General features: G+C 31.5%; 2 protein-coding genes across 3 annotated transcripts; one reads left to right on the forward strand and one right to left on the reverse strand.

The window, feature by feature from the left end:
* Positions 1-1,108: 1,108 nt before the first annotated feature.
* LOC131653378 (trifunctional UDP-glucose 4,6-dehydratase/UDP-4-keto-6-deoxy-D-glucose 3,5-epimerase/UDP-4-keto-L-rhamnose-reductase RHM1) lies at positions 1,109-8,507 on the forward strand. The gene is made up of 3 exons (XM_058923505.1): positions 1,109-1,267; positions 2,127-3,704; positions 3,852-8,507. Exons 2-3 carry the CDS (start codon positions 2,139-2,141, stop codon positions 4,296-4,298), a joined length of 2,013 nt encoding a protein of 670 aa, XP_058779488.1. The 5' UTR covers positions 1,109-1,267; positions 2,127-2,138; the 3' UTR covers positions 4,299-8,507.
* Positions 6,730-26,315, reverse strand: LOC131653377 (alpha,alpha-trehalose-phosphate synthase [UDP-forming] 1). Of its 2 annotated transcripts, none has more exons than XM_058923503.1 (18): positions 26,111-26,315; positions 15,876-16,398; positions 15,370-15,467; positions 14,857-15,245; positions 14,036-14,150; positions 13,769-13,870; positions 12,593-12,743; positions 12,072-12,160; positions 11,644-11,692; positions 11,002-11,102; positions 10,579-10,766; positions 10,027-10,144; positions 8,339-8,506; positions 8,147-8,269; positions 7,973-8,060; positions 7,757-7,887; positions 7,556-7,654; positions 6,730-7,383 (listed from the first exon to the last, which is right to left on the reverse strand). In XM_058923503.1, exons 2-18 carry the CDS (start codon positions 16,357-16,359, stop codon positions 6,988-6,990), a joined length of 2,889 nt encoding a protein of 962 aa, XP_058779486.1. In that variant the 5' UTR covers positions 16,360-16,398; positions 26,111-26,315; the 3' UTR covers positions 6,730-6,987. The 2 variants fall into 2 exon arrangements, with proteins under 2 accessions (XP_058779486.1, XP_058779487.1); XM_058923504.1 differs by lacking the exon at positions 26,111-26,315 and adding an exon at positions 16,537-17,008.
* Positions 26,316-27,891: the final 1,576 nt, after the last annotated feature.

The following is a 27,891-nucleotide window of genomic DNA, read 5'->3' on the forward strand; positions in this document are numbered from 1 at the left end:
AATAATATAATTCTTATTTCTTTTACTTTATCTCTTTCTCTCCTCACTAAGAGTGCCTCACGCACTAACAAATTGGTATCTAGAGCTTCTGATTACTGTTCTTGATCGTATTTTCAAGAACTTCACGCCAGTGGTCATGTTTCTAGGGAACATAGATCAATCGCTGCAAAGATGAATGGTATTAATGGCATTATGAATTCTCTTTCAATGCTTGACGGCAAGAATTGGATCCGATGGAGAAAACATATGCAATCTATGTTTGGCTTTCATGAAACCCTAGAAGTGGTTACTTCATAGAGGTACATTTGTCTATTGGAAATATTATGCAAATAAAATGAACAAGATAATATAAAAATGAAATGCAACCCAACCAATCAAACATAAACAAAAATGATATAACATAAAAATGGTGCAAGTTATTTGAATGGTTTTGATTCTTGAAAGAAATTTGATTTAAAAAAGGGTCAAGTTACTTAATTAAATCAAAAAAATAACCAAGTGGAGTGACATTTTATATTTAGCAAAATTAATTAAAAATAAATTGAAATGATTTTTTTATTGAATTTTGAAAAATTTGAAAATAAAATGGTGGGTGCATTGATTAAAAAGGATCTGAAATTAAGAGAAAGTAAACCCAATGCAATATAAGGTCCATGTTGAATTAAGTGGATCCTGATTGACAGACGGGCTTCTGAATTTCACAAAAATTTAAAAAATAATAAATTATATATAAAAAAAGAAAAATTATGTATAATTTATATTATTATCTTTCATTAATTATATAAAAAGAAAATTTTAAATAATAATAAAAAAAGAAATGTAATAAATAATAAAGGTATAAATTAAAAAATATTATATTAATATTTATAATTTTAACAATATTTTGTTAATGCCTATAGTAATGAGTAGGTAGTAGTATTATATTGAAAGAAAGAAAAATAGAAAATAGTTATATAGCAATAAATGTTTTGAATGCAAGTAATAATGCGCTACCATGTCTGTCTTAATCACAACAAAAGGATTTAGAAAAGCAATCATCGATAAGGGCAATTACGTAATTAACCATATCCTCTGGCTTTTCTTAATTGTGCATTGAATAATCATTAATGTTATTAATTTCATCAATATTAGTTTCATACACAAGCGCGTATTTATACAACAAGGAAATAGTGTAGACTCCAAATCTAAATCTACCTAGATTTCGACTTCACTTCCAACTGTTTCTCTTTCAAGTCTTCTTCTTTTGTTCTCATTCTCTTGACAATTTGTAAGTTGTTTCTTACTCTCAGTATGTTTTTTTTTTTGAATTGTTTTTATTGATATAAGTTATGCCCCATTTGATGTTTTGGATTTTGTTTGTTTAAAGATTTGAAATTTGTGCTAATGGGTAGTTTTGGTGATCTGGGTGTTGCTTCTTTTTGTTGGATCTGTTGTGATTTTGAAGGTGATGATTGATTCAAGTGAAGTAAATAATTAGATCTGTGTTGAATTTGTTATGAATTACGCTAGGGTGGCGTGTTGTTTGGAAATTTCATTGCATTTTGTAGTGTTTTGTATGGAATTTGATTCATTGCTTTGAAAGTTTGTGTTTTCATTGCTTGGGTTGATTGAAAGAGAGTGTAAAAGTATAGCTTTAATTTTGCCTTTTTTTCCTTCTTTTTCACAGTGTTAATGGCTCTGTTGCACAACACCTCTGAAAAAAGTTGTGTCTGTATTGATGGCTGAAACTACACTTGTAATTATGTTAAATTAATTAATTTTTTCAAATTCTTACTGGTATCGATGTGTTAGTGTCCGATGTGTCGATGTCCGTACTTTAGTAAGTTAATGGTTAGATTTATATTCTGTAATTCACTGGTAAATGATAAAATGAATTGATTTTTTTTTTTTTTTACTTGAGCAAATGAATCAAGAAAATACTACAAGTATGTTGCTAAATGTTTTGACTTTTTTTATGGTCTTTGAAGTCGAAGGTTATTTTGTTTATTATGAGACTAACAGCTTTTGAAGAATTCCATGTTTTAGTTTTAGTTTATGTGATTATTGAGTGAAAAGGAAATGTTTTTTGATTATATTTTTCAGTAGTTCTAATTTGTATTTGTTATCGGCAATTTTTGTTATTGTAGAAGTTGGTTGATATGACTACGCACACCCCAAAAAATATCCTGATTACCGGGGCAGCTGGATTCATTGCATCTCATGTTGCCAACCGGCTTATCCGGAAGTATCCCGACTACAAAATTGTTGTTCTCGACAAACTCGATTACTGTTCGAATCTGAAGAATTTACTTCCTTCAAAATCGGCCCCCAACTTCAAGTTCGTGAAGGGGGACATTGGAAGTGCCGACCTTGTTAACTATCTTCTCATCACTGAGGCGATTGACACGATTATGCATTTTGCTGCTCAAACTCATGTTGACAACTCTTTCGGTAATAGTTTTGAGTTCACCAAGAACAACATATATGGTACTCATGTGTTGTTAGAAGCCTGCAAGGTAACTGGCCAGATTAAAAGATTCATCCATGTAAGCACTGATGAGGTCTATGGAGAGACCGATGAGGATGCTGTTGTTGGAAACCACGAGGCTTCTCAGCTACTTCCGACAAATCCGTACTCTGCAACAAAAGCTGGGGCGGAAATGCTTGTCATGGCATATGGTAGGTCGTATGGATTACCCGTGATCACAACACGTGGAAACAACGTCTACGGCCCGAATCAGTTTCCTGAAAAGTTAATTCCAAAGTTCATCCTCTTGGCATTGCAAGGCAAAGTTCTTCCGATTCACGGTGATGGTTCGAATGTGAGGAGTTATTTGTATTGTGAAGATGTCGCAGAGGCTTTTGAAGTTATCCTTCACAAGGGAGAGGTTGGACATGTTTACAATATTGGGACTAAGAAGGAAAGGAGAGTTATCGATGTAGCTACCGATTTATGCAGACTCTTCTCGAAGGATCCAGAGACTAGTATTAAGTTTGTAGAGAACAGACCGTTTAATGATCAGAGATACTTTCTTGATGACCAAAAGTTGAAGAATTTGGGCTGGGCGGAGAGAACTACTTGGGAAGAAGGCTTGAAGAAAACCATGGATTGGTATATCAACAATCCCGATTGGTGGGGTGATGTGAGTGGTGCATTGCTCCCTCATCCGATGCTGGTGATGCCTGGTGGCATGGAGGAGAGACATTTCAATGGATCTGAAGACGAAAAGTCGGCATCATATGTCACAAATACGAATACTCGAATGTTGGTTCCAACAACCAAGAACGTTGGCTCTTCGCAGAAACATCCTCTCAAGTTCTTGATCTATGGAAGGACGGGTTGGATTGGGGGTTTACTGGGAAAATTGTGTGAGAAACAAGGGATTCCTTATGAGTATGGAAAAGGACGCCTTGAGGATCGCTCATCACTCGTGGCTGATATTCAAAACGTGAAACCCACTCATATTTTCAATGCAGCAGGAGTTACCGGAAGACCTAATGTTGATTGGTGTGAATCTCATAAAACAGAAACAATCCGCGTCAACGTTGCTGGTACTTTAACATTGGCTGATGTCAGCAGAGAGCATAACCTTTTGATGATAAACTATGCTACCGGGTGCATATTCGAGTACGATGAAGCTCATCCTGAAGGTTCAGGCATTGGTTTTAAGGAGGAAGATACTCCTAACTTCAGCGGTTCTTTCTATTCCAAAACTAAGGCTATGGTGAGTTAGCTAACATCTGTTATGTTTTTTTTCCTGAAATAGTAAGAACCTATGGAACAGATCTTGTTCAAGTTAGGTCGTTTTCCATTACAATGTTTATTGATTATGAATATGAATATCTCTATATAACCTGTGAATGTTTCTTAGGTTGAAGAGCTCTTGAAAGACTATGACAATGTATGCACTCTCAGAGTTCGCATGCCGATTTCATCCGACCTAAGCAATCCACGCAATTTCATCACCAAGATTTCACGATACAACAAAGTCGTTAACATTCCAAACAGCATGACTATTTTGGATGAACTTCTTCCCATTTCAATCGAGATGGCTAAGAGGAACCTAAGAGGTATCTGGAACTTCACAAATCCTGGTGCAGTGAGCCACAACGAGATTCTCGAGATGTACAGGGATTACATCGATCCAAATTTCAAGTGGCTTAACTTCACACTTGAAGAACAAGCCAAGGTGATAGTTGCTGCCAGAAGCAACAATGAAATGGATGCATCCAAGCTGAAGAATGAGTTTCCAGAATTGCTTTCCATCAAAGAATCACTTATCAAGTATGTCTTTGAGCCCAACAAGAAAAGTGCCTAAAACATAGTTTCACATTTCAGGATATTATTTGCTACTAAATTTTTGTGTTTGGCTACTTACATTATCACTCATGATTTCATTGTTATCTCCATACTGTTATTGTGTTTAGAGGATGATATTTATAAGTATTATAATTTGGGGTTAGTCATGGTTTCTAAATAAAGATTCATGAAGCTTTAGTATAATTTTTATTGTACTATTTTAAGAGCATTCATAGGGTTTTATTACCCTGTAAGCTTTTTATTGTATTCTTTTATTTTATTCATATATATCTTATTTTGTGACTTATGCTTGTGACATGTGTTTTTAGTTATTTTGGGGGACAAACTTAACATGTGTTAGACTTATAGCCTAAGAAAAGCTTGAGTCTTGAACTCAAAAATAATTAAGGAATATAATAGAGAATAGAGAGATTGATTAGAGACTATCTTTCGGAATTTACTAGATGTATTAATTAGAATGAAAAATGAATTACAAACTGTTTATATTTCCTAACTACCAAAACCAATTATATTATTAGCTATAAAAGAATGTCTAACTGAATTAACAATGTTAGCAATCTTTGGATATGAGGAAAATCAGTAATATCCTAATCCTAATCAGAGGTAACAATATTTAAGAATGTCACCGGTTGATGTAGAATCACAAGTAAGGAATGAGATATGAGTACATAGAGGAAAAGTTGATTCCATAATGGTTGCATTTTCTTAGTGCCTCAAATGTCTATAAAAAGGACAAGTTGGTTACAAGTCAACCAATCATTGGCAATAGATAATAACAAATTTGACACCTCATCATTCTAGGATTCCAAATTATAAATTTAGGGAAAACGACAAAATAAAGAAAAGACAATTTTATAGAATCCTTAAATCCTTATGACAACCTTCCCCTTAAGCATACCCATGTCTTCATGGGTGAAAATCTTGAAATTTTTCAATAAATAATTATAAAATTTTCAAGTAGCTTGATTAGGAGGAAGATTCTTCCATTGAACCAAAACCTTGGTGGCTGCCATGCGCCCTCGTTTGACCATATTTCTACCAAAATATTGACATGAATTCTGCCAACATGATTACTAGGAGCAGGTAGGTTTTGAACCGGTTGAATTTGTGGATTTGGACAAAGCTTTAATTGAGAAACATGAAATACATTATGAATGGCAACAGAACGAGGAAGTTGTAATTTGTACGCAGTAGCTCAATGCGGTCTACAACTTGAAACGAGCCATAAAACTTTGGTAAAAGTTTATGAAAACCATGTGATTTCATAGACAGTTGCCGATATGGATGAAGCTTGAGATACACGTAGTCCCCTATATAAAAAACACGGCCAATTCAATATTTGTTATCCTGTTGTGTCATCCGGTTCTGAGAACGAAGGAGATGAAATTTGAACATTTTAATTGCGTCTTCTCTTGCCATCAATGATCTGTCCACAGTCAGAGTTGTAGAAGAATCAGGAAGATAAGGTAAATGTATTGGTTAAACGGGGTGGTGTGGATGGAAGAATGGTAGTTAGTGTTATACCACCATTCAGCCAAAGAAAGCCTTTTTTACCACTGTTTTTTTGGTTGATCTGAGCACATGCTTCTCAAGTAAGTTTTTAAACATTTATTCACAATCTCAATTTGGCCATTCGATTGAGGATGGTAAGCAGAAGATTTGTGTAGTGCGACTCCTTGAAGTTTGAAAAATTCATGCTAAAAAGTACTTAGAAAAACAGGATCCATGTCGCTAGTGATTGACTAAGGAAGTCCATGCAATTTGAAAATATTATCTATAAATACTTGTGCCACATCAAGAGCACTATACAGATGAGATAAAGCCATAAAGTGGGCATATTTGCTAAGCCTATCAACTACAACAAATATCACTTGCTTAGTTGAAGAATTTGGAAGACCCTCCACAAAATCCATGGTATTATGAGTCCATATTTGATTTGGAATAGGAAGGGGCTGTAAGAGTCTAGGATAAGCAGCAACGTCAGGTACTTTTTTTTTTTTTTACAAATGCCACAATTTTTTATAAAAGTGACAATATCTTTGGTCATGCCCTTCCAATAGAAAAGCGATTTCACCCTACTGTTAGTCACGTCTCTACCCGAATGACCCCCAACAGCTGAATTATGTAACCACTGCATAATGGTTTCTTTGATAGCAGGAGCCAATGACCAACTTGCATTGCTCAAAACCAATGCTAATAGTTCTGACCTGTCCTTCCTAGAAGTGCTACAAGCACTCTTTTTAGAACTCTCTCCATCACTCATTTCTCTTAAACATAATATTTGTAATAATTAATAAATTATTATTTGCTCATACTTTTATGAATTGTCCATTCAATTACTTGCGGAAAAATAACCTAGCATTTTAGAGGAAAAAAAATTAATGTAAAATAACCCATCCAAAACTTTAGTAAAAAACTTCTGAAACTACTTTTAAAAAAAAAAAAAGACCATCGAATACTACTATTCTTTCTTACAAGGCCATCCAAAACTACTTGTCCACAACATCATCAAGTAACTATGAAATTATTGGCTAGAGAAATATACCAAATGACTACATTACAAGGAATTACGAGACTAAAAATGGCTAAATTATTTATTTCTCAACATGAGGAAGCAGCATTGCTCGGATGAATCGAACTATGAAGCTAGAGTTGCAAAAGCAATTAATCTTATAACTCTCAGAAACTCAGTTTTTACGAGAAGATTCAAGCGCAAGTTTCTTCAGAAACTCAGCAACTTCATCAGGTGATGGAAGTGTAAAGCGAGCATTTGTTTGAGTTCTGCCAACAGCGCATGAGAAGTAATTCTCTTTCTTGAGGTCAAGGACATTCCAAGTGATCTTTTCGGGAGCTGGCTTTCGTGCTGCTCGGCTGAAAATATTAGTTGTTTTCTTCGGTGAATTTGAGACAGGTCGTTGTCCCTTGTTTTGATTTGTTGACTTGAATCCATTTTTAACCGATGGGATCTTCGAAGGTGATACCTTCTCATTAGCAAACTTAGTTGCTTCTGTTAACTTGCTTCTTTGAAGACTCGCACCAAAACAGGAAGGCTCTGGCTCAAAAAAGTCGTATATATCTTCATCCTGATGTGATCAATTATGTTAAATTCAAATGTGTATGCAAGAAAGTGCTAATCAATCTTGAATTATATGGAAAGAATGCAATAACGAATTTCATATATGCAATCATGCTTGATAAGAGCACTTTCTCTTGTTAGACTGATAAACATACATATCGAATGAAAATTTATATCACCTTTGCCAGAAAATGTCCTATACACAGAACATAATCAATAGGTGTTGTCATGGATTTACAGTGAACTATCTCCCCCAAGATGCGGTCAACAGCTGCTCCCTGATGAAATTAATATTTTTTTTTGCAAACGTTTAAATCACTATGAAAATTTTCATGTCAAAACCTAACGAACTAAACTCAGTCATTAGAAAAGGGTCTAACCTTTGTAACACCAGCAGCTCGGACCTCAACTGATCGGCTCCCTTGAACGACTTCAACTGATGCATTTGAAATTGGACCTGTGCAAAGATGTTGTAGCAAGTCTCTTGCTTGAAGTTTTCCAAACTCAACATCTACGATCACGTGATAGAGAATTTGTAACTAGAGAGAAACAATATACAGATGAAAACCAATTCATGTTAAAAACAGCTTATGTACCTGCATGTCGGTAGTTCCATACAAGTGAAGCTTCCCTTTCTTCAAAATGTGAGCGAGGTGTTCTTTCAGTAAAGTACTCAAAAATTTGCTGAAAAATACAGAAGCACTAATGTAAGTAAATATGAAAGGCAAAGGGACAATCAGAACTCAAAAAATAAAACTTCAAATAAGAACCTTCACGCTGTCAACCCATTCCATATTCAGTTGTTCTGGCATTGTGGTCATCCATTCTCCATTTGAAGAGTTCAAAAACATCCCATTCTCCGCTGCTAGCCAAGTGTCATATTCTTTAAAATTCTGTAATGACCATAAGTTAGAAATGGACCGAGTAATTTGCAAAGACCGAAGTAATGTATAGAGAATTACTTCATCTAGAATTGTTCTATCACTTCCACTAAGCACGACAACTGTAGTATTTGGGTCACTGCAAAGTTTTGTCAACGGTAGTTTCAGTTCTGGATGCACCGAGAGTTCCATTTCTTTCAGCTGATCACCTTTTTTCTCAACTGGTTCAGTTAATGTTCCATTAAATCCCTACAGTGTATATATCATCAATGTCAAGATAAGCTATTAACTAATACAAATTTATGATAAATAGTACAGTTCATGATTAATTAGGAATGAAACATCGTTAAACAACAGAGTCAAAAAGTAATTTAAGAATTTTTGAATGGTTAGTTGGATCTCAAAAGAAAATAAGACTGTCAACACATCCCCTTTTACCCTTAGGACTAGACATATAGAACGTGATCAATGGATCTAAGATAAACTCTGATAACATCTTCAAATTTTGGTTTGATCTAATTCAGCTTTTCAAAACCGGCTTGTATATTGAGAGATGTCTCCCGTTTATAAACTATGAAGCCCAATTACTTGAACAAAGATGGAGATACGTGGAAATTTTAAAATTCAAGATAGGATATGGCCAAGATACTTTAATAAGAAATAAATTTAATATTGAATATATAAATGTACAATATATAAACATAACTAAAAAAGATAACATATAAACATTCACATTACTGAAAATGATCAAAGCGAGCGACAAAACAGCAGACGTGAATAAAAAGAAAGTAAGAAACGCAGGGATGTGTATAAACGGAATCTCAGTAGAGAGGAAAAAAACATTCAGAGAAGAGATGAAACAGAGAACACCAAAAGAGATAAATAAAACTAAAAGGATGAATGGAGGCTGTAAGAACCGGAACTGAGAAACAGAAGGATGAATGGACAAATTTGTTATTGTGAAGGTGAAGGAGGTTGTGGTGTGATGAAAGAATGTATAGAAACAAAATCCGAGAGAACTGCGAATTAGAGAAAACAAAGCAAAACCGTGAGGGAAATGAAGGGCAGGACTAGAAAAAGTGAAAGTGTGACCGCTGGAAGTGAAGGACGTGTGTCTGACCACTGGGAATGAAGGGATGAAGGTGAACGGCATGGAAGGTTCGCACGGAAGTGAGAAGAAGAAAGAATATGTAGTTAACCACTTTGAAAAGAAGAAATGATCCATATCAGATTATTGGCTTTCAAGTTTTTTTTTTTTTTTAACTAAGCGTTTTAGGTTTTTTAACAAAGGCTTTTCAGTTTCTGTTTAACAAGATTTTAAAAAAATTTATTGAAAAATGTATCCTGCACCGCTATCCGGACGAGCCATCCGTTTCCCGTGCACATATACGACGTATTCCAAATGTATTACCGGCCACATTTTCAAAAATAAAATTTATTTACCGGATACTTCCTCAATACGTATCGGGATGTATCAAGCACGTACCAATGTCGGACGCGTGTCACACACCGATACTTTGGCAATTTTGGAGCATCAGTGGCTTCACAGCTTATAAATACTTTTTCAAGTGATATCAACATCAAATGTGACACTCTCAACAAGTCCATATTTTTTTTTAAAACAAAAAAGTGTTTTACTGTCTTTCTAAAGTATAGTAGGAAACATTTAAACAAGTACTAAAATACTTGAAGAAAACAAAAGAGTTTAAAAGGTTTCCCCAAAAATAAGTACTCAAAGAAGTCATATGCTTTATGATAAGACAGCATACCAAAATAAGTAGCCGATTGGTTGACGTCATATATTGTTCAATTGCCTCGTCGGCCGGGAGCCGTGGTGGAATTTGCTTTGTCCTCAGTTGTGCTTCAACAACAGTATCATTCAGATCACTGCAAATATTTAAAGATAAGGATAGTCTATTGTAGATCAAATTTGAAGTTTTTAAGTAAGGCATCTATTTGGGCTCAAAATCAAAATCAGGCATGCACATGTCTCTCTATTATTCCTTTAAGTACCAACTCTACAAGTAAATAACCATCATATTTATCAAAAATTTATATGCATAGTTTTACGGGATTTTCCAAAGACAACATAAGCCTTAAGATACACTCAAAGAGAGGACTTTTATTGAGAAAATGAACCATATAGCTACCAGTAATATTTAAGAAAGCCTCCAGACTTACAATTTAGAGTCTTAACTGCAGACCAAATTATGAATCACAAGTACAAATTTAACAGGCTCTAATAAGATACATCATCCTCATTATATACCAACAATTTATAATGTATAAGAGCAGATATTGAGAATACTAATATAGCTTACTTTACAAAAGTTTCTGCCCACTGCTGTGCAGTGTGTGTTGTTACATGATGAAAGTTATGCCTGTGTCTCTTCTCTCTCTCTGCAGATGGCATGTTCAGAGCTTTGGAAATTGCTTCAGCAACTTTTGTGATGTTCCAAGGGTTGACCAGAAGTGCCCCAGCACCAAGAGATTGAGCAGCACCAGCGAACTGCAAGAATACCAAATGTCAGATGTTAGATCAAGAGAGTACATGTCCAATGAAAATAACAATTGTGCATCATCCCATCAGTTAGCTTATAACAAACCAACTAGTTTATCAGTCATCCGCAATTGACTAGCTTATTTGCTAGTTGCTACCCACTACTTTATGCCAATCAAAGCCCAATATAGACCAAATAAAGATATTAATATAAAAGATAATTATAGAAATAAGTTGTAATTACTTCACTAAGAATGAGAACCCCCTTCTTTTTTTCCTGGCAGGCCACAAACTCGTAACTGACAAGATTCATTCCATCCCTCAAAGACGTGACAAGTGCTACATCTGGATAAGAAAGAGAGAATGAATATGCAATAAGCAGGAAATTCCTAATAATTTTTTTGAATATAGCAACAAACAAATTTAACACTTAAAAGACAATTGAGAATTCAGGGAAATATGAATAAAATAGGATTTAATAGTCTTGAGGCTGAATTACTGACAAATTAACAAGTTTGACAAAAATAAATAGCAAATCTATGTATTAGACGTCAAGGAAAAACAACAAAGTCTGCAAAGAATGTATTGCATTCTTTTCTATTTTTTTTTAAAGTCATACTGATCAAATCAAGATTATTAAAGATGTTTGTAGGAGCACCTATTGAACAAGATTATTATCCGTGATACTTATTCAACAAGAGCCCCAAACAAAGTATTTTCCTTTTTTGGCGAATAAGTATGCTTTGAAAAGCACAAAAATTGACATCCAAAACACAGGCTATGTTTGCACATACTAAATATTGGTAAATTTCAAAATAATATCAAAAGTCATTCACAAGATACATTATTCAAAGGGAAAAAAATTCTCATAGAACATAAATTTTACCTGTAACAGCGTACAAAGCACATAGTCCATAAAAGTCAAGAGTGCGATCCTACAGATATACCAAGATTAATTTATAGCACATTCTTTAAGCCATCTAGCATGTAAGTTTGATTAATAATAAATATAAGACATAGAATGCAGCAGTTAATGTAGCATTTGGAAGTTTGAAATAGGTTTTGTGAATTCAGAAATTCAATTGATTCTTTTTTATTAGCAATTCATTCTTTTTCTTTCATTTCCTCAAGAACCTATTAGATACTGTGCACATATTACCATAGAAAGGAACAAACTTATATGCATCAGTACTAATGATTAGATGATTTCGGATATTTAACTAAGATTGACAGAAAGGTAAAGTATGGTATATAGGATGGAGAAATTAGCATCCTTATAACGATCATTAGATGGCGATCTTTATAAAAACGAACCAGGTGATGTATAGGAACAGCAGTCAGTGATCCAAATCTGCCATTGATGCGACCAACAATTTCATGAACCTGGCTTGTAAGCTTTTGATCTGTAAATATGCAAGAAATACGAAATAAGAAAATGTGACATATGACAGTTGTTGAAGATATAAAATATTTTTAGGCTTCCACAAAACAGCCTAAATTAATAAGACAGCGATTAGGATTTTGATCCTTGCCCCTACCTAATAGCTTAAGCTTTAAGGAAAGCATGTACTCAACAAAAAATCAAAAAGGAATATCTTTATACATGAACTTGAAAATACAATCAAATATCAGCCTATACACCCTACTTTATAAGTGAAAAGACTTTATTTTTGTTTGTCCAACAACATAGTGTAATACAAACAAGAAACGGAAAATATAAAAGAAAGCGTATCTTCGAGTTGTCAAAAGTCAAAGCAACAGGGAAAAATTGAAACATCATAGATTATTTACTACTGGAATTATTAAGGAAATGGAATCATATAAGTAGAACATACACTCGGGAACATCTGTTCTTGTTGGCACAGCAATTTGAAGCAGAACTACTTTATCTCGCCAATCAGCATTCTCTTCCAAGAATTTTTCAAAAGCTAGAAGTTTTTGAGGAATTCCTTTAATCATATCAAGGCGATCAACACCTAACATTACCTGTCAAGCCAGAAAAATGATTAGGTGAGGTCAGATGATAGAACCAATTAAAGTAGCATTTGACTTGAGCAGAAGAAAAAACACAAATACAACTTCTGTAGTGAAAACATCCTTATAACAAAGTCACTTCTGTAGTAATGTCCAATTTTATTGAAAGAGTACAATGTGAAACTAGATAAAAAATATTAAAATAAAAAAGTCAATTAATCTTTATATTTGTCAAATGCAAGTGTGGAGCTGTGAAAACTCTAATGAGGAGAAGATCAACAGGCATACGCTCCGGTCAGAAAAGCAGATGAAACAAAATATCATCTGATTAAAAGTGGTAGGGATAAAATGATACTAGTAACTTCCACTAGAGAAGACCATGGTCTAAATAGTTGGAAAATATGGTTTTTGATAGAAAAATAAAGGAATAATTTGATGCGTGTAGTTAATCTCGTGCAGTGGGATAAGGCTGGATTTTTTTGGTTATATTAATATGAGAAAGACACAACAAGCAACTAGTTCATAACAGGTAAACATCACAAAGATGCACATGCAGCAAATATTCTCCAAAACAAGTTAAACTGGCTCTATCAAGTGAGTTATAAGTTGAAAGCAGAAGCCCCATAACCAAATAGTGATAAAATAGCATAGTGCATTAATTGTGTGGTGTATGGATGAAAGAATATAAGGTCATGTTGCATTTTCCCATATTTTATTAGACAATAGATTACAGGATGATCAAGCAACAGTCGTCTTGGCCTTGATGTCTTTGTTTTTCTCGCTTTCCTTTCTGTCAATCTAATTTTAATTCAAATGGAACCAACTTACTCCGGTGGACAACATCACCTCCTTTCCCATTTATAATCCTTAATAGTTTTTATGTTTTCCAAAATTGTCATGACTCTAATCTATAATTTGTAATAGGAAGAAATAACATTAAAAATCTGAATTACCTTCGAAATCCATAGGACAACCATGCACTGAATACAATTAGATTACTAACCACAAAAGCAGTTAATGCAAAGTAAAAGGAATACCTTTCTGCCTTTAAATCTTTCTTGTAAGTCTTTGATGGGACCTTGAACATCAGAAGAGCCGAGTGCACGTATAAATCGATCTGAGTCTATACCAATTGGAAACTGACATGCAAGAGAAAAAGAAATAAATAAGTAGTTCTTATTTTAATCCCATGTTAATTGCTTACGTCCTAAAAACAACAGTTTCATTCAATATGTTTTAAGCCATTTTATTTTCAAAATCTTTGAAAGTATCAATAAGATTAGAAAACAATCGTGACCACGTACTGCAGCAACTCGGGTCATTTTCCCTTGATCTTCAACCCCTTCTGGTGTTGCCTCAAGTCCGAGAATACGAGTACATGCACTAACAAAGTGTCGTGCATAATCATAGGTGTGAAAACTGCTCAAAAAAATTATACTTATCCAAGTCAGAAACAATGGCAATAATATAAGAGATAATGAAAGTGATTAAACTATAAAGGAAAATCACAAAGCTTAGGACAACATATAAAAGAAAAATCACAAAGCTTAGAACACCATATAAAGGAAAAATCACAAAGCTTAGAACCCACTAAATATTACATGAGTGAAATTTATTTTTTCCTCCATTATAATATCTCCCCTCATCGAGCCAAACACAATGCATTAAAAATCCTCCCCGTCCCTCCATTAAAAAAATTCCTCTCTTCTTTTCCTTCAAGTTGAATAAAACATACCCTAAAACTCACTTCTTTGTAAGTAATTAGGCTAGACAAAATATAGTTCCCGTACATCTCTAGCCTCTATCTTTAGTTGAAAGGAATTTGTTTTCTAACAACTGTAGTTTTGTTAGATGAATCAACGCCACTTCATAAGCTGATTATGGCTTGATTAAGCAATGAATTTATCCCATGTAAGAAATCCACTCATTGACAGATAAGAATACCCTAAATATTATGAATGCACAATTTCCCTTTCCCAAAAATATAGGGGTAACATGAAAATGTCTTATTACTAAATCAGCATGCCCATATTAAACATATCCCCTAATGAAATAAATGAATAGAAAATAAAGTTAGAGCAAGAAAATAATTTTTGCCTAAATGCAGAGTCAAATTGCAACTTACCCAACCAAGTCAGCAGCAAGAACTGCACGCAGGAGCTCTGTGCGAGATGGCAGAGTCCTATGAATTTCAGAAGATGGAAAGGGGGTATGGAGAAACCAGCCAACTTTCATTTTGTTGTTAAATTTCTTTAAGCATTGTGGTAGAAACATAAGATGGTAATCATGGCACCAAACAATATCTCCCTCTTCATATACCTCGTTTACAACATCAGCAAACATTTGGTTTGCCACCTGGTACGATTCAAACTGAGATTGAAAACCACGAGTTGTTGCTAGACGGTCTTCTTGCGGAAGTCCAAGATAATGAAAAAGGGGCCACAAAATATTATTGCAATAGCCATTATAGTACTGATGAACAATCTCTTCAGTAAGAAATACTGGGATACACCTCTGCAACACAAGTAACAAGCAAAAGAAAAATTTTAAGGCCGAAAACACTAAAATTCACTAATGCAACACCACAATGACAAATGTAGAAGTTATTTCTAACATTTTGAGGGAGAAAATATAGTACCTTTTCAGCCAATGCTTCGGTGAGTGTCTTCTGTCCAACTGCGTCTGGCACATTGACTCCGGCCCAACCTATCCACCTCGCTTCAAACTCCTTCACACCTTTATGAAAAAACGTAGTCTCGTTAGAAACCTCTGTCAGCTAGGGGCCAAATCATGGTTTTAAATTACAGATGCTGTTGTAGTTGCAGTAAACGTCACACTACGCTGCAAACCAAATGATATTGCGGCAAAATGTAAAATGCAGGCAAATGTGGCCACAATTGGAGTTGAAATGACGTTGCGGAGACCTCTAAAACCTATATTTTGCTGCCACAATTGTGTTTGTGAACAACAATTTAGATATATGGGCCAAATTCATTTCAAAATGCAACAGAACTTACTATGAAACTCATCTTAAAAAACCAATAACAGTTAAATTCATATGCAAATTTCAAACCAGATAATAAAAAAAAAAACGAAAAAACACAAGAACAGATACTTAAATACCAATAACCATTCACCACATACCTAAAAGAGCGCTCACCAAGCCGCCAGCACTGATCTCCAACGACCAAGAATCCTCCCCTTTCCTAACAGCAGAAACTGGCAGTCTATTAGCCACAACCAAAAGCCGTTGTCGAAAAGGCTTTCCATCTTCCCTTTTATATCCATTACTAAGAGCCTTTGCCGCTGCAGCAGCACCTTCCACGAATCGTTCAACAGAGGAAGCACCAGAGTTATTATATTCTTTTAAGCATATGTCATGCTCAAAAGGTTCAGTAACCACATGTTTATTGTTATTCATGCTATTACAATTATTATTATTACTATGATTACTACTATTATTGATATTGTTATTATTAATAAGAACACTTTCGGGAGATGATGATCCCTTGCTGCTTTTGATTAATTTTTTTCCTCTCAATGGTCGTTCAACACTACCTGGACAACTGTTATAATCACCATTATACTTGTTGTTCCCAGGCATATGGTCGCTCTGGAATCCAACCATGGCTGGATATCAATATCTTTAATAGCTAATTTCCTTCTCCTGCATATTAAACACCGCAATTCAGGTCGATATATAAAGCAGAGTATAACAGTAGTAAAAGGGAAAATGGTTGATAATAATTATCAAACATGTTTGATGGCTACAAATAAATTGGAAATCACACATTCCAAAGCTTACCTATGAAAAAGGAATCAAGCGTATCGAAAGTGTAGTACATTGAAAAAAGAGAGGAAGCGCTAAAAGATGTAAATGCTGAGGAGCGCAATGATGAAAATAACGAAAACTGTGCATCTGATAGAACGAGTTAATAAAATCAGTGAAAGGGGTTAAAAGTACAGCTCAGGGTGAGGGGAGACCTCGAAAATCAGCTGACGCTGAAAGCAAAGAAAGAGACTAGTCTTGTTCAATACGATAATTAACAGCTGGGTGTGTATTTATGTAGAGAGTGAAAATATGCAGGAATCTCAATGGCAGAGAATTGATAAAGTCAGAGAAGAAAAGGAGTGAAATGCAGTAGAATCCTCGTGTAAGCTTTATAAGGCACCCCAAACCTCAATACCATGCAACTCACACCCAATTTTGTTGTTTTGTAAAATGAAAAGAGGAAAAATTATTTTTTCAACCTAAATTTATATAAAGGTAATTAAATTTTATTTAAAATGTTTCTTCTAAATTCATTTAATACTTTATTCTCTTTTTATATTTTTCTAACCATCATTAACATAGTATACTTATTAAGAAAATATTTTTTTCTATATTTAAATGAAGTGTTTGTAATATTTATTTATTTATTTATAATTTATTTTAGTTTGCGAAAAATTATAAAGAAAATTATTTTGTAAAATTAAAATTATATTTTAAATTGTATTTGATATTTAAAAAAATTTAAAATTCCATAATTCTCCCTGTACTTCCAACTTTATTGAAGAGAAACTCTTACCCTACTTGGTTTTTTTTACTTAAGTAAATAGACAAAATCAGAAATCAGAAGGTATAGTTTAAATTTCGCCAAATAACTGAGAGAATAAAGATATAATAAGATATTCACTTATTGAAAACCTTCTAACAACCAATGATAGAATTGCTCCATGTCATGCATTTTAATAGTACTATATGAATAGTCTAATTAAAATCATATCGTTTAAATTTTAACGGCCTTTTGAACCACCAATGAACTGTCCATTGTTAGACATATAAATAGTTCTATGAATAATATAAGTGGATCCTATAGTATTTTTGAATTTAGTTGGATATTAGTATTTTTATTTTTATTCAATTAAATATTATCATTTAATAACACATCATTTTTTATTATTATTTTATTTTAAAATAAATTAAAATTTTAAATCAATTTATATTAAAGATAGTGATATCCAATTACTTAGATTAATTAAAATTATATATATATATATATATATATATATATATATATATATATATATATATATATATATATATATATATATATATATATATATATATATATATATATATATATATATATATATATATATATATATATATATATATGTGTGTCACAATTTAATTTAACACTAAATTTCAACGGTTAATTTTGATGAATTTTCTTTGGATATTAAAAGGTTATTTAAAAAAAAATTAGAATCTCTTTTTATAAATTTTTAAAAATCTGAAACTAACTTTTATTGAATATCATAACAACTGAAAAAAAAAATAGATTTTGAAAAACATATTAGAATAGCTTTTCAATTTAAAATTTAAAATGATTTTTTAACAAAATAGTTAAGAAATCTTTAAAAAAACATTTTCAAATTAATAAAATGATGGGTATGGTTGTTCAACATTACATGCAAGTTGACTTAAATTATAATAAGTATGTCGGCAATATTTATATATTAAATTTTGATATTTTAAATTAATAATTTTTTTAAAAAAATTATTAAAAAAGAAGAATTAATCTTTTAGTAAATAAAACTATAACAAACACATATGTGAACATTCGCTTTATTAATAATCCGAACCGCAAGAGAACAAAGTGTGCGGTTCGGTTTGGTTTGGTTGGCTTTTAGAAATAAAATCAAACCAAACCAAACTAAAGCAATGCAGTTTGGATTGGTTTGGTTTTTTCTTACAAAAATTTATTGAGCCATACATAGACATATTGATGACAACATAACTTTGTATTTATTCATTTATGTGTTATCAAATAACAACAAAATTCATCATATTTGAATAGCAGTTTTCCATTTAATATAAAAAACTAATATTTGATAAAAGTGGAATAAAAAATATAAATAGTAGTATAAAATAACATCAAAAACATTATAATGAAATAGAAAAAAAAGAGAGATGAAATATTAGAGATGATGAAAAAAAAGAGCAAAAGAGATGCAATTAGATAATAAGAGGAGCATTAAAAACGTAATAGGAAGAGATAACGGTACAATATAAATAATAAGATGGAAAAGAAAGAATTTAAGAGATGAAAAACTAGAAAAGAATATGTGATATATATTTGGAAAGAAGATGAGAAGAATGTGCAATACTTCTAAGAGAGATTTGAAAAGACTTAAACTAAAACCTTAAGTGTGAGGAAGAGAAAATCATTTGTGATCGTAAGACTAAAACATTATAGGTTTAAGTTGGATATAAGTTAATTGAAATTTTGGGGTTGTAACATAATGCGGTTTGGTTTGGTTCGGTTTGTAAAATACAAACCGCAAACCGAACCGAACTGCGTGGTTTGTTAAAAAATGACCCAAACACATTCGAATCAAATGCGGTTTTTTGCAATTTCGATTTGGTTTGGTTCGATTTTGTAGTTTTCTATTGGAGCGGTTTGATTTTGAACATTCCTAATTAATATTATATAGTTTATTCAGACATGGAACTAAAGAACTTCTAATGATGGTGATAAAATTATAGAGCAATTTTCATTAAGATATGAAGTGTAATGCTTTTATTTTGTGACATGGAATTGGTTTATTACATATTATTTATCGTATATGCAAAAGTTCATTTGTTAGTTGATTATATTTTGTTAAGTTGTTACGTTTTCTATTGCAAATTTAGTTTTTTTTTTCTTAAAGCAAAAGAATTCGTCAAGCCACTTCAAGTTCAAATCATTTGAAACAGATCCAAACTCTTGAATTTTATGAGAAAAAATGGAAGATGTAGTGCGCTACTAAACATTACAAATTTAGTCTTTTTAATGACAAATTGATCCTAATTAATTATTATACGTATTTATACCGTGAAACTTAAATTTAACCTTAAATATTTTTTAATCTTTAACTTAATTAAGATCGTAGAATGGATTCGATCCATCAAGTATATCCATTTTATCAGTATTATTTAACAAATCATATTAAGGTTTTAAGTCTCCATTCTCTTTAAGTTTTAACATGAATTTTGCAACTGTTTAATCCTTAAAGATGCAGAGCTAGTCTAGTTCGTCCCATCCACTTTGTCCTGTTTTTTACTGACATTTATAAGCCAGAAATATTTGTTTGTCATCCCTAAACTCAATTAATTCAAGCTAATTGATCTTTATATGTATTGTTTTGATATGTTTGGTTACCTTCTAATAAAATTGATTATTTTATTTATGACCGGTTGTCCTTGAAACTATAATCCATAAGTTTTGAGTTTAAATTTGATTTTTACATCAACTCACTTTTAAAAAAAATATTCAAATATAAATTATTTTACCTTAAACTTATTTTTAGTTATAATCATTTTTACAAAATCCTTTATTCAAAATTAATTTTCTTCATCGTCACTTGTCTAATAAACTAAACTAATATCATACCAATAAACAAATAAAAAATCATTCATAAAATTTAAAGTTAATTAGATTACCCATAAAATTTAAAGTTAATTAAATTAATATTAAATTATTTCGTATTTTCTTCACAATTATATCATATTCGATTTATTTATGTGACGTTTAATATTTATGTATTATTTTGAACAATTCAAATTTATATTATATTTAAAACATGTTATAGTATTTTTTTTAAATAATATAATAGTTACAAATGCATATTATACTAAAAGTAATATACTTTATATATTACAATGATAATATTTATATTAAATATTATGAGATTTTTTATTTTATTTTGTGATGAAAAGATAAATAATAAATAACTCATTAAGATTTGGTAGCACACAATAAATTTAGGATCGAACTCAAATAATATATTTCAAATTTATTTTAATAGTTTTTTTGGCTTGATAATATACATCACAAAGTCCATTAGGATCGGCTCGATTAAGTTCGTGTAATCTATTTTAACAACTCTATCAATATTTTAAATCTCTGTAATTTACCATGTTTCTTTTAGCATAAAGAGATAAATTTTATCCTTTTTAATCTAATAGTTTTTCAAACTGGTCAAATAACTATTAAAATCAATCAAATTTATATCTTCAATTTAGTAAAGAGTACTATAGTCACTAACACACAAGTTAACACACGTGTTAACCTTCATTTTTAAACGCAGCATATGAATATGACCTCTTCCTTCGTTTCTACTGCTAATCACATTCAAATTGTCCACACTTCACACCAAATAAACTAAGAATGATTCTAAATGTTTTTTCTATATGTCACGCCCAAGCATTCATTTTGCACTCTTGTATAGTTCTCTCTTATTTCAATATTTATTTAGATGTTGGAGTGTTAACAACTTATATATCTATTCACCAGAAAATTATGATCACCATATCAAAAACTAGTGCATTAATTATCTCTAACCTTTCATCTATTTATGATTTTATTACACAATAGATTTAAAACAATATTTTGGATTTTTTTTTAGAGTAATATGGTGCAGTTAGCGGTTACCATTAAACTATAGATATATAATAATTGATATCTCTTAATCCAATACTCTATAACATGAGTCTTTTTGTCATTCATAGGAATCTTCTCGACTCAAATAATTAATATTTGAAGTTGCACACAAATATACTTAATTTATACTTAAAAAATACTATAATATATTCTAATATTATTAAAGATAAATAATTTATATTCATTGATATAATAAATAGATAGTTTATGTCCCATGATTCAAAGTCTTAACTTATATACACATAAACCTTAGATGTCCAAAGCCCATTATAATTTAATCCAAATATTATAGGGCCCGGTCATCAGTTAACATTCGCTCAGTTTTGGTACAAAATATGATATTTAAAAATATATCAAATATGATAATAATTTTTTTATCATAAAAATGAGAAAATTAGATTGTTCAATTAACATTAAAACTTTACAACAAAAAATTAAAAGTTAAAATTATGTTAAATTACAATAATAATGAAACAATGATATAGAAATGAGAATCGGATGCATATTTTATACGTTTACTACTTTATCATTTAAAAAGTATTTATACTTAAGAGAAGTTTTAAAACTAAATTTTCTAGACGTGTACAAACAACCACTACTTACAATCACGAGCAAAACCAATAATCAAATATAGGAAGAAAACACCAAAATAAAACTCCAATCGATTTTTTTAAAAAGATAAGAAAAACATGTGACTAGTTGCTCAAAAAGGTCCATTGATTCAGCGAAAAGGCGTCAAAAGTAAATCAAGCAAAGATTTCCAGAATTTTCCTAGCAATATCTTTTTTATTATATTTTGGTGCATTTTATTTTTCTGTCCATAGAAAGGTAAGGGGGGTCGCATTATTGAGTTGCTTCTGCCAGATACGTGAAATCAAACTTCTAAAAGGAATGGACCCTAAGAGCTAAGGTGGACAGGGAAATCCAGTAAATCAAAAACTTGTCATAAATTCAGGTATTATTGTATGGTTACCACATATTTTAAGGACACATTCTAAAATATCACATCTGTCTTTTGAAGTGTGTTTTTAGACAACATTATTTGTGCAAAAAAAAGTGATTTTTGACAAAGTTTGTGTTTTTTTTTTTTCGAATTCGCAAAGACATAATTGGGGTTGGGAAAATTTGAAAAAGGTACTTTATATAATTTTGTGGACTAAAGTGTCACTTTGTTGAGGTCAAGCAATGACCACTTGTTAATGTTAAATTAGATTTCATAACAAATATATTCGTAAGATATTTTAAGAAATTTTTATTCAATAATATTATAATAAAAATTTAAATAGAAGGCTTTATAAAAAAGTTTTAGACATTGATTAAACAAAATAAAAAGTTTAGAAAAGTTATGCATGCAAAAGTGTATGAATTCTAGTGTGCACGATTAACATTAAGTATATAATATTATCATTGGAAGTTTGACTCAGCTTGCTATTAATAGATTAAATGTGCCGTAAGCACACTTTTCTGCTATCAATTAAACAATGTGAGACCAAAAATTACATGAGATCTCAGAGTAAACAAGACATAAGAAGAGGTATATTTGTGAATATAGTTTAAAAATTTATGAATTGGTATCATATTGTAATTGTATATATAAAAATAGTTACAATGTTCATGAATAGAAATGAATCTCTATTTTTATTATTAAAGTACATATTATTTTGATAGTTTTAGTAAATATTATTTTAAAATTTTAATAAATATAATAAAAAATAATAATTTAAACATATAACATAATTAAACACTTTATTTTTTTTAATCAAATGACTAAAATTTTAGCTGAATAAATAGAATGTTATAAATTCCAACTGAACTATTTAGTGTTAAAATTTTATCAAAGGTAAATAAGTAATCTTGTGGGTTCGAACCCGCCTATTTGCAGTTTATGTGCATACAAAAGAACCAAAGTGAGCTGCTTAATAAAATAATTAAATAATTCTATTAAGGTTCTTCATCATTCATGTGTACATGTTTAAATATTAACACATGAGAAAAGTCACTTTCATGGGCACCACCAGAGTATCTGTACCTTACCCTGAAAGTTCTGGTCCAAAAGATTCTACACTCATGCATGATATTTTATTTGACCCTACAATTTCCTTGTTTGCTCTCAATACTAGTAGTCTATAAGGCTATGTTTGGGAGTTTGGAGGGGAGGGGAGGGAAGGCTTCCAAAAACAAAATTTTAAAAAAGTATAGGAAATTATTTGACATTTTTAAAAAAAATGATTTTGTTTAGAATGATAAAAGAGTCATTATAATTAATAAATTTTTAATTTTTATAATACTATAACAACCTAAAAGATATTTGTAAAATTTATGTAAGCCCTTCAAAACCCTCCAAAACCCTTCTACAATACAATTTTTGAGTTCCCCCATTTTATGGGGTTTTTGATGTTATGAATAAACTCAAATCCTCCAAAACCCTCCTACCCAAAATCTTTTTAGCCTTTTCACCCAATTCTTCCTATTTTTTAAAGCCCTCCCCTCCCTTCCCCTCCAAACTCCCAAACATAACCTAAAGATGCATTAGGAATCACTCTCAAGACTTTTATTCTTGCAAGCACCATGTTCTACATCAGGTGCCTTTTTTAACTATAATAATGAAGTATCTTTTTTAAAGTAAACGCAAAATAAAACAGAACATTTAAACTCTACGTAGAATATTAACCTAAAGGGGCAACTTAAAAAAACAGAGGCTTTGAGAAAGTGTAATACACTATAAAATGTTTGTTGAATTATTCTATTACGTCAGCAAGAAGCACACGAGGCATAACACTTAAAAAAGGAGAACCATTTGCACTGACTTTGTATCATCCAATGAGGCATAAGATCCAAAGTTAGATACTTACAACCAGGGGTTTGTTAAAAGTTCAGGACCCACAATCTAGACTGCAACTTGAAGATTTTTTATTTATCGCAAACAGTGAATAATTTCAAGACTTCATCAACTTGACTACAATTCTTCTCAACTTTGATTCTTTAGTGGATGTAAGGAGTTTAAACTCTTCTTGAGGTGTAATCTTAAATGTGTGGTTTTATGCTTGTTTAACAACTTCCAAGAATGTTGTAGTTGGACTGAGAAATCATGGTTTGCCAGACTTATGGGAAAGGTGTTAGTGCTTTGGTTAACATGTGCTGTGAATGTGAATGGTTGTGTAGTATATCTTTCGGCAAGTTCCAACTCACATGGGTTTGTTGTTATTGAAACTTTTGCTTGTAGTCAGAATAAAGATAATTACTAGACCACTAAGATTTAGAGCATGAGTATTCTCGTTATTCTTACCATAATCAACTGAACCAAATTTATTAGCATTCCAAATACAACTGGACAGGTTTTGGATAAATTCAACACATGTTTTGGATAATGATGACATAGAGTTTGACTTAGCAAACACACTAGTGTGTTAAACATTAGTACTAAGAAATTCAAACTTGTCATAATAACTAACTTAGCTTTTATGGAGGATGAGAGAAACCTCATGCATATGCATAACTCTTCTAGGGTCCATCATTCCTGTCATCCACAAACTCTACCACCACATGGGTGCCTGAGTAAGTCACATGTGATACTAAATCTACATAGATGAGAGCAATCTTTAACCTAAAAGCCTGTCTTTATAATATCTATGGACAGAATTCATTTCAACAGCTTCTTTTCATCATGATTCTATAATTATTCATCTTTACTCTTTACTCTTTTCATGCTCCCATTCCCCTCCATATCACTTTAGAAAATGTTTCACCGACTAAAACTCCAAGGTCACAAAGAGAGTTCAAGACACTAATTAAAGGATTTTGAAGCAGTGTTTCTAAATGACGGTTCGCAAAAATGACCACGATAAAACGGTATCAGAAGGTGCCCATACAAATACAGGAAGGATTTTGAAGCAGTGTTCTAAAAGACGGTCGTCGCAAAAATGGCCGCGACAAAAAGGTATCTGAAGGTGCCCATACAAATACAACAAGGATTTGGAAGCAGTGTTCTAAAAGACAGTTATCGCAAAAACGGTCGCGACAAAACGGTATCAGAAGGTGTTGATACAGATACATAGTAAGGATTTTGAAACAGTGTTTTCAAAGACGGTCCTCGTAAAAACTGTCACAACAAAACAGTATCAGAAAGTACCGATACAGATACAATTATTCACTGTTTTTATGATGAAAAATAAATTGTGGTTAATACATGCCATGACGTTTGCAAACAAAACTGCAACACTTGTTTAGACGGAAACCGCGAAAGCCTTTACGCAACCGCAAGGTGTACCCGACAGTTATTTAAAACAAGAAGGTAGTTTTCTAAGGCCCAAAGAAGCAAATTAACAAACACATAGGGGACCACAAACGCATAAAGATATGTCACTACTCGAAAAATGCAAATATACCAATATCCACTAGAATACTATCTCCTGTGAATAATCAAACGAATTTTGACCATAATTGACTTCTAAACTTTCATTCTTCTTTCCACAAGAATAGAATAACGCGTCAACGATTTCTCTTTTCCTATCCACCGAGTAACTTTTTCATTCTACAAATTCTCTAACAAACTAGCATAATTATTATAAACAAAATTTTAATCACCTTATAAATAAGAAACGAACTAAAGGATTTCGAAGCCGCAAACCAAAAACGGAAATTCAGCGAAACTAAAGACGTAGCCGTTTTCAATTTTGAGCTACCGTTTTCGATTTTCCACATGCATCAACTTGTATATATTCAAAAACTTAAAATCAACGTCACGAAATTCAGAATTCAGAATCTAGAACACAGGCAAAATCAAGCGGTTATACAGATCTAATCTAATCAAACAGTTCGTTTCAATTTCAAAATCAAAATCAACCGAGTCAATAATTAACTGCACACAAACACTAATCACAAATAATCAAACAAAAAAGCAAGAAAACTAACCTGAACGAAGCCAATTTTCACGAAGTCTCCACGCTACCGCTTCTTACTTTGTTCCAGAGTTTCGGTACGAATGAACGAAAATGGAGGTTTGGAATTTCGCCACGAGAGAGAAAACTATTCTGTTATTTGGATTGTGAGTTGGGAAAGAAAAGAGAGAAACTGAACGGTTTATATAGAAATGTTAATGAGAGAGAGAGCGAGACAAAGTATCTTAGAGAAGGTGTATTCTTTTTGGCGGGTGGGGGACGAGACCAATCAATTGGAGGGAATTTGTTCTCTTTTTAATATTTCTTTATAAAGTTTAAATTTGAGTGCAAGTGTATACTGGAAAATTGAATGGGCCATATGTAAGATTTTGCTTAAATAGGATTTTTCATCATTTTCATAATTTAAGGATTAACTTTTGGACATGTTAGGCTTTATGTCAAATCTTTTTGACATCATAATTTGGCTTTCTTTGTTTGTCTTAAATTATACAGCAATGCTATGTGTACACTAAAGTGTACACCTACACCGTATTGGCGTATGTACGGACGACACTGTTCATGTACGGACGGTACTATTCACTGTCCGTACATGAACAGTGTAATATTATATTAATATTTTTTTTTACGTTATTTATTTATTTTTTAAAATATTATTTTTTAAAAAATATTATTTTTATATTTTTTAAAAAAATATTTGACAATACCTGCACATTTACTTCCGGATTTACCTGCATTTGAAATTACCTGCGGATTTACCTAAATTTGTAGGTAAATTCGCAGGTAAATCCGCAGGTATTGTCAAATTCGTAGGTAAATTCGCAAGTAAATCCGCAGGTATTGTCAAATCCGTAGGTAAATCCGCAAGTAAAATCCGCAGGTATTATCAAATCCGTAGGTAAATCCGGAAATGAATTCGCAGGTATTATCAAATCCGTAGGTAAATCCGCAGGTATTGTCAAATATTTTTTAAAAAAACATAAAAAAAAAATTTTTTAAAAAAATAATATTTAAAAAAAATGTAAAAAAAAAATTAATATAATATTGCACTGTTCATGTACGGACGGTGAATAGTACTGTCCGTACATGAACAGTACCGTCCGTACATACGGTGTAGGTGTACACTTTGGTGTACAAATAGCATTATTGTAAATTATATATAACTTTAATATTTTTATGATCGAGTTAAAAAATATATTTAATATAATATAAAAAAGAAGTTTTGAGCTATTTTACAAAAGTTATAATTCATTAATGGTTTAAGCACATAAATTAAATGAATATAGAGTTGTAAAAATTAAATAACATAATAGAAAAATAAACATTAATAATTAAAATATATTGTAAAATGACGTATACGTTGAGAACAATATATTTTATTAGAATGACATATAATTTAAAATTGACAGTTTTTAAAATATTAATAAGTTTAATTATAGTTTTGGTCAACATATTTTACATCATTCAAATATTTTTTATTTATTCTCGCATTTTTTGCATTGAAAATTAATGCGTTGTTCGCTTTTTAATAACGTGTAACTTAAATATTCTATTTTTTTTTTTTTTGCCTTTTTCTCACATTTTTGTACAAAAAGTTAATGGTATGACTATCTTTAAATACATGGAATTTGAATATTTTATCTCTAAAATACTACAAAAATTCATATACAATCATTTCATGTGTAAAATGAACACGTACATGTTGTTTAGAGAAAATTCTTTTAGGAAAACTCTTTTGTAAGATATTTTATGAAGTGTAGTGATAATGAATAGTCGTTATATTTAGGGTGCACAAAT

Source organism: Vicia villosa, linkage group LG2 (genome assembly GCF_029867415.1).
Source record: "Vicia villosa cultivar HV-30 ecotype Madison, WI linkage group LG2, Vvil1.0, whole genome shotgun sequence".
NCBI classification, from domain to species: Eukaryota; Viridiplantae; Streptophyta; class Magnoliopsida; order Fabales; family Fabaceae; genus Vicia; species Vicia villosa.

Excerpts from the sequence above, each read along its gene's own strand:
- LOC131653378 (XM_058923505.1), top strand. The coding sequence starts at position 2,139 with ATGACTACGCACACCCCAAAAAATATCCTGATTACCGGGGCAGCTGGA. Across the intron at positions 3,705-3,851 it reads ATTCCAAAACTAAGGCTATG|GTTGAAGAGCTCTTGAAAGA; the intron begins GTGAGTTAGCTA and ends AATGTTTCTTAG.
- LOC131653377 (XM_058923503.1), bottom strand. The coding sequence starts at position 16,359 with ATGGTTGGATTCCAGAGCGACCATATGCCTGGGAACAACAAGTATAAT. Across the intron at positions 13,871-14,035 it reads AAATGACCCGAGTTGCTGCA|TTTCCAATTGGTATAGACTC; the intron begins GTACGTGGTCAC and ends CTTGCATGTCAG. Across the intron at positions 11,103-11,643 it reads TGCTTTGTACGCTGTTACAG|ATGTAGCACTTGTCACGTCT; the intron begins GTAAAATTTATG and ends TTTCTTATCCAG.